The 7479-nt window shown below is 37.5% G+C and overlaps 1 protein-coding gene across 1 annotated transcript in view; it reads right to left on the bottom strand.

Annotated features, from left to right (window-relative positions):
• Window positions 1–7479, bottom strand: part of LOC106874958 (FYVE, RhoGEF and PH domain-containing protein 2) — a 499830-nt gene that overhangs the window by 106546 nt on the left and 385805 nt on the right. Inside the window, exon 6 of the mRNA XM_052968055.1 lies at window positions 5439–5534. Coding sequence (XP_052824015.1) covers window positions 5439–5534 — 96 coding nt within the window. The remainder of the gene's footprint in view (window positions 1–5438; window positions 5535–7479) is intronic.

Consider the following 7479-nt stretch of genomic DNA (forward strand, 5'->3'; position numbering starts at 1 on the left):
CTCTCTGAGTGGTTGGCGTTAGGAAGGGCATCCAGCTGTAGAAACTCTGCCAAATCGGACTGGAGCCTGGTGTTGCCATCCGGTTTCACCAGTCCTCAGTCAAATCGTCCAATCCATGCTAGCATGGAAAGCGGACGTTAAACGATGATGATGATGATATATATACATACACACACACACACACACACATATATATATATATACATGCACACACATGTATATATATATATATATATATACACACATGCACACACACACATACATGCACACACACATGTGTGTGTGTGCGTGTGAATAAAAGATGCAGAGTGACAGATAAACAGACAAACTGACCAAAAATACAAAGACACATGCATGTACCTCATGACATTCATCCAGCAGCAGTAAGCTCACACAAGTCGTGTCTAACTGAACAGATCCTTTAGATAAATGTGTTAAAAATAAAATTTATTCCATCCATTGAATCATTGAATATTCAAATAGTGTTTGGTGGAAATATATGTAAATAGAGGCAACTATATTGGGATTGTTTGGAGACAGTTATGTAGATTAAATTGTCATGGAGAAGGATTGGATAAATGCCTGATACATTTCAGAATAATGCTCGATGGTATTTACTTAAAAAGAAAATGGTAATGGCGAAGTGTATTCTTTGATATTGAGATTTAGTGAAGGGAAGTGGGGAGCTGTACTGTATGTGGTGTGTGATTCAATGATTCGTATCTAGGTTTGTCTCGCATGCTAATACAGGCATCAATGGAGCAGTCTGTGGAAGATTTTTTCCCACATAATAGGAATAATAAATCATAGACAACTTCAATGGTTTCTCAATGTTCTAGTTAACTGAACAATCACCAAACTGATAAATGTAGTGATAGAAATATTAGTGATATCAGTATATACTTGCTTGAGTGTGTGGGAGGGGCATGACTGTATATTAAGAGGTTTGCTTCCCAGTTGCATGGTTCTGGATCTGACTATGTGGCACTTTGGGCAAGTGTCTTCTGCTATAACCCTGGGCCAGCTAAAAAGCTTTGAGTGGATTTGGTAGGTGGAAATTGAAAAGAAGCTTGTTGCATATATCTGTATGTGCATACGTACGTATGTATGTATGTATGTATGTATGTATGTATGTAGGTTACTGTCTCCATGCCTTGACATCGTGTGATAGTCGTAAATGAGTATCACTGTCATATAAGCAGTGTTGTTCATTTCCAATATTCGGTAAAATCATGTCATAGATCAAAGAGAACTATTTACTTTCTTGTAAACAGGTGAGGGTTAGCAACAGGAAACTTTAGAAAATCTGCTTCAACAAATTATGTCCAACCTGTGTTTGCATGGGTCAGATGGAGTTTATTGAGACAGATTTCATAAAGCCAGATGCCCTTCCTGTCACCAACCCTCACCTGTTTCCAAGAAAGGTATTATTTCCCTATAGCCTGACATGTTTACGCAGAATATTGGAAATGACTGACACCACTTATATGACAGTGAAATTCATTTACAACTATTAACCAATATCAAGAGACAGAAACACAAATACACACACACATGCATGTGCATACGCAAGAGCACACACACACTTCAGTACTAGGCCTGCATAAATGTGACAGTTGACAGTAATCAACAGCAATGTTGATGAGTGTGTGTGTGTGTGTGTGTGTGTGTGTGTGTGTGTGTGTGTGTGTGTGTGTGTGTGTGTGTGTGTGTGTGTGTGTGTGTGTGTGTGTGTGTGTTTATGTGTCACATGCGCCAATCATTGTTTCCTCATCTCTGATACATCCACCTATCAAAATATTAAGCATCACTGATTCTTGATTGATTAATTAATAGGTTTGCTAACTACTTAATTGGTTGTTTGATTAATCAATTGTCCAGTCTGACACATCTTACAAATTTTTGAAGCTAAGCTGTCCAAATATTTTATCACTGTTAACTTAGTGAAATAGAAAATTTATTTTAAAACGTTGCTTCTCAATCAAGTTAATTACATAAGTTAATTCAAGTTCATTAGATGCAAACTGTATGCTTCCTGGCTCTTCATTTTGTTATATGCCAGTTCCTATTCCATCACCATGCTTCAACCAACACAGCTGTTTGACCATATTCCTGCTAATCTTTGACTAGACTACTAATTTGAACAGATAATCAATAGCTTCTACCAAAATAAACACAATTTTCTTTTTCTTGTACATTAAAGAAATGTTAACTTATTAGAACATATTAATACAGCTGGATGTCTTACACACAGCCATGTCTATTGCTGTGTGTATTGTGTTGATGGTATGATTGCAGCCTTGAGTACATGATTGTATGTAAATAGGTGTGCGTGTGTGTAAGTGTGTGTGTGTGTGTGCGTGCATGCGTGCGTGCGTGTGTGTGTGTGTGTGTACATGAGTGGGTTTGTGTGCGTATGTGAGCTAGAGTAATCATGTACATGAGAAAACATGCCTGAGTATATGAGTGTATGCAAATGTGTGTGTGTGAGTGTGTGTATACAAGCGTGTGTGTGTATGCAAATGTGTGTGTGTATGCAAGTGTGTGTGTGTGTGACTACATGCATGTACATGAGAGAATGCCTGAGTATTACGTCAATGTATGCAAATATGTGAGTGTGTGAGTGTGTGTGTGTCTTCACCTCACAAACCATAGATTGTGAGTTCATATCTATAGCAGATGTTACCGTTTATTTTTTCTCTTGGCATGAAAGAATTATTCTCAATTCATTAGAGATAACTTTAACTGTTTGTGTTCCAAGATTCCAAGAAACGTAATGATGATAGAATGACATTAAGATATAATTTATACTTAAAGATTTATTTGGTCACCTTATGGAAGAGAACTATGGTGTCACTTGGTCAAGTAAACAGAAGCAAACAACTGTAAGATTTGTACATTTTTACTTCTGTTTTTCCATACAAACATAGGTAAGCCAAATACATATTATTGAAGTACTGTTTTTACAGCTGGATGCCTATGCTGCCACTAATCCTTACCTGTTTTTCAAGTAACAAAGTTTCCATTCCCACTCAACTTTGAAAATGCAGAGCTAATGGATGATTTGTTGACTGGGAAATGACCATATAGAATACTGCCATAGTCCAGTCATTTTTCATCCAATTACAGAATATAAACACATTCACACAGACACAGACATACACGCACAATCATTTTAAAGTACACTTTTCCAAACTTGTGTGGGTTAGAAGGAGTTTATTGAAGCAGATTTTCTCTGGTTACATATGCATCCTATTACCAACCATCTCTGGTTTCCAAGCAAGATAATATTTCACCCCTGGTCAGACAAGAAGACATAAACATACATACTTATTTACACGTGTGTATGGTGCAGTGAATATATTTTCGTCTAAATTACACAAAAACGAAAATAACACTGACGTCTCATTTTAACAGATATATTTACCAAAATTACATTTATCTTGAAATACTAAAGAGTAAATTTATTCAATAAAATCACTACTGGCTCCAATCACGGCCTCCAGACAACTTTGGAATCTCCTGTAACTTTTCTGGACGGTCTCCTTGGTGAATACAGCCATAATCCTTGCCTTCAAGTTCATCTTTGGTGTTACAAAGAGTTTTGTTGGTCTCTCGTTCAACTGCACCCCACACATAATAATCAAGAGGGTTGCAGTTTGGGGAATTAGGTGGCCAAATGTTAGGGGTGATGTGGTCCCAGAAATTGTCTGACCGCACAAATGCCAAGCAGTACAGCATATTGTTTCCAAATTTCTGACAGAGTGAATTGCATCGTGATGTTGTTTTTCTCACAGATGGTGCCCAACTGACCCTACTATATTGTATAGTCAACAAAATCAAAAACAAACAATGCGCGAAATTGAAAATATAAAATGGCAACAATTTACTTATCACACCCTATATATATGTACATGTACGCATATATATGCGTGTGTGCGTGTGTATAGATATATGCACATGTGTGTGTGCGTGTATATATATATATGTATATCTTATCAGTTGGATGCTCTTCCCAGTAGTTGGCATTAGGAAGGGCATTCAGCTGTAGAAACTAAGCCAAAACAGATCATGTTGCCTGGTGTGGTTTCCCCTAGCCATGCCAATTCTTTTCAAGCCATCTAAGCCATGCCAGCATAGAAAACAGACATTAGATGTTGTTGTTGTTGATTATGATGATGAAGATGATGAAGATGATGATTTTAATCACCACTCTTTCAGATTGTGTTTATTGAGGCAGATTTTGCGGGCTGAATGCTCATACTTTCACTAATCTTTATGTATTTCCATGTCCTCATGGCTTGAGATGTTTCCCCGAAAGATTGGAAACAAAGGACACCACCTGCATGATAGTGACACTCATTTACAACAAACACATGATGTCAAAACAAGGAGACACCGATACACACACACACACACACACACACACACACACAACAGGCGTCTTTTAGTTTCTATCTATCAAATCCACTCGCATGGCTTTTGTTAGTCCAAGCTAAAGAAGTCATCTGCCCAAGATGCCACACAGTGGGATTGAACCCAAAACCATGTACTTATAAAGCAAACAATGCAACCACAGAGCCACTTGTTTTACTAACATAAGAAAGCAACCATAAAAAATATCAACACAGGCACAGGAGTGGCTGTGTGGTAAGTAGCTTGCTTACCAACCACATGGTTCCTGGTTCATTCCCACTGCGTGGCACCTTGGGCAAGTGTCTTCTACTATAGCCTCGGGCCTTGTGAGTGGATTTGGTAGATGGAAACTGAAAGAAGCCCATCGTATACATGTATATATATATATATATATGTGTGTGTGTTTATGTTTGTGTGTCTGTGTTTGCCCCCCCCCCCAACATCGCTTGACAACCGATGGTGGTGTGTTTACGTCCCCATAACTTAGCAGTTCGGCAAAAAGAGACCGATAGAATAAGTACTAGGCTTCCAAAGAATAAGTCATGGGGTCGATTTGCTCGACTAAAGGTGGTGTTCCAGCATGGCCGCAGTCAAATGACTGCAACAAGTAAAAGAAAAAAGAAAAGAAAAAATATAAAAGTTAACAAAAAAGCCTTTATGTGCTTGTTTGACCTGCTGGAATCAGCAACCACATTGCCTTCCAAATTTTCTGCAAATTTAAAATACATATCCCAATTGTAACCCTGTATCTTATGATGATTCTTCACTGCACATCAGAGTGTGCAACAAGGTCCTTAGGTATGGTGTATGTGGAACAACAGGTCTGTACATCAGGGCTAGTCATTCTGCCATCTACCTACGTGTGCCATAGGAATGTTCAATCAAAACCAATCTCGGTCTGCTCACCAACAACAACAACAACTATAACATATATATAATTAATGAAGAGAAAATGAAGGAGTGAAAATCAAAAACAAAAGCAAAAAACAGAAAATATTAAAAATTAACACTGATCAACTTACCTGATCAACAAGATGTAACTTTGTAACATATGCCCTTTCTGTCTTAAGTAATTCCTCCACAATTTTGTACCTGATATTTTTTTGTTTCTCAGATTCCTATAAAAGATAAAGATAAACATGAATATATAAGAGCCACAGCATATTTTAAACATACTTAATCTTTTATTCTTTTAATGGATTCAGTTATTGTAGTGTGGACATGTTGGAGGGAAACACATTTTTATGGGTATAGTTTGTTGCATTGACCACCTCTATACTTTTTTCATTAATCGCAGAAGACTGGGAACAAAGAGGAGCTGCATGAAATTGGAACTCAGAATGCAAGGACACACAATCAAATAAATAGCAAACAGTTATTATCCTATATATAAACACTAAAAGCTTTTTCTCTTTTCTCTCAATCCCTGAACTACAAACGAGCTATGAAGAAAAAGTGCGTAGGAGTGGCTGTGTGGTAAGTAGCTTGCTTACCAACCACATGGTCCCAGGTTCAGTCCCACTGCGTGGCATCTTGGCCAAGTGTCTTCTACTATAGCCTCGGGCCGACCAAAGCCTTGTGAGTGGATTTGGTAGACGGAAACTGAAAGAAGCCTGTCGTATATATGTATATATATATGTATGTGTGTATGTGTTTGTGTGTATGTGTTTGTGTGTCTGTGTTTGTCCCCCCAACATCGCTTGACAACCGATGCTGGTGTGTTTATGTCCCCGTAACTTAGCGGTTCGGCAAAAGAGACCGATAGAATAAGTACTAGGCTTCTAAAGAATAAGTCCTGGGGTCGATTTGCGCAACTAAAGGTGGTGCTCCAGCATGGCCACAGTCAAAAGACTGAAACAAGTAAAAGAGTAAAAGAGAAAAAAGAGTAAGACGTTCCACCACACTGTAATTTTTTTAATCTCTGATGAAATATCTCACGTAATAAAATGTTAAATTGATCACAGGTTATGTCAGGCTGATGACTTCTAAAAAGAATGAAACAATGCTAGACATGATTACTGCTAGCTAGAAAATTTAAGAATTTTGTAATAAAAAATGAAATGTAGGAATTCTGTATGTTTTTTTTTTTTCTGTATAGTTCCTTAATTTCAAATTCAAATTTTTAATCCCACCTCATATTATGAAAAAATGGGTTTTTCCCTAGTAATAGCTGTGACCACTAAGATTTTATCTTCTGCTCTACTGATGTTTAGTGAGGGAAGAAGGGTGTCTGGGAGAGAGGGGAAAGAGAAGAAAAGAAGAATGAAATGAAAGGAAACAACAAAAGGGAAGCAAAAGGGAATGAAGACAACAGGAAAAAGAAAGGGTAAGGGAGTGAGGATAGAGGTGAAGGAAAGATGACAAGGAGAGAAGGGAGGAGACAAACAGGGTGGGCAGATGTAGATGGAGGTGAAGAAAGGAAGGAGTGAAGAGAAGGGAAGGGGAATGCCAGGGAAAGAAAGAAGGCAGTTTACAGATATCCAAGATTTAAATATTCATCTGACCAATGCCAGCAACAAAGTGGATGCAGAGATTAAAGGGAACAGAACGACACAAACACCAAAACACAGGAAATAAAACTGAGGTGAACCAGTTCTAGATTGCTATAAACTGTAACTAGCCATGACAGCTTGTTATAGAGATACAAAACAGTCTGACTTCACTAATTATGCTAAATACATATAATTAACAGTACCCCAAACACACAAACACACTCACACACACACTATATATGTATGTGTGTGTATATATATATATATGTGTGTGTATGTGTGTGTGTGTGTATGTGTATGCATGTATGTATATATGTATGTGTACATATACATACATATGTATGTACATACATAAATATGTATGTATATATGTATGTATGTATGTATGTATGCATGCATACAGGTGCCATATAGTATGACTAAGCTCTGTACTACTGACAGATGAGATACTCCAGATATATACACACACAACATACATGGATATCTAAAATGATAGCTTCTATGTGGTCCTATGCTCTTCTACATAGATTGGCAAAAATCTCTCAAATCAAACTATTGCTTTAAAAAATGG

The sequence above is a fragment of the Octopus bimaculoides genome, chromosome 5, assembly GCF_001194135.2.
Source record: "Octopus bimaculoides isolate UCB-OBI-ISO-001 chromosome 5, ASM119413v2, whole genome shotgun sequence".
NCBI lineage: Eukaryota > Metazoa > Mollusca > Cephalopoda > Octopoda > Octopodidae > Octopus > Octopus bimaculoides.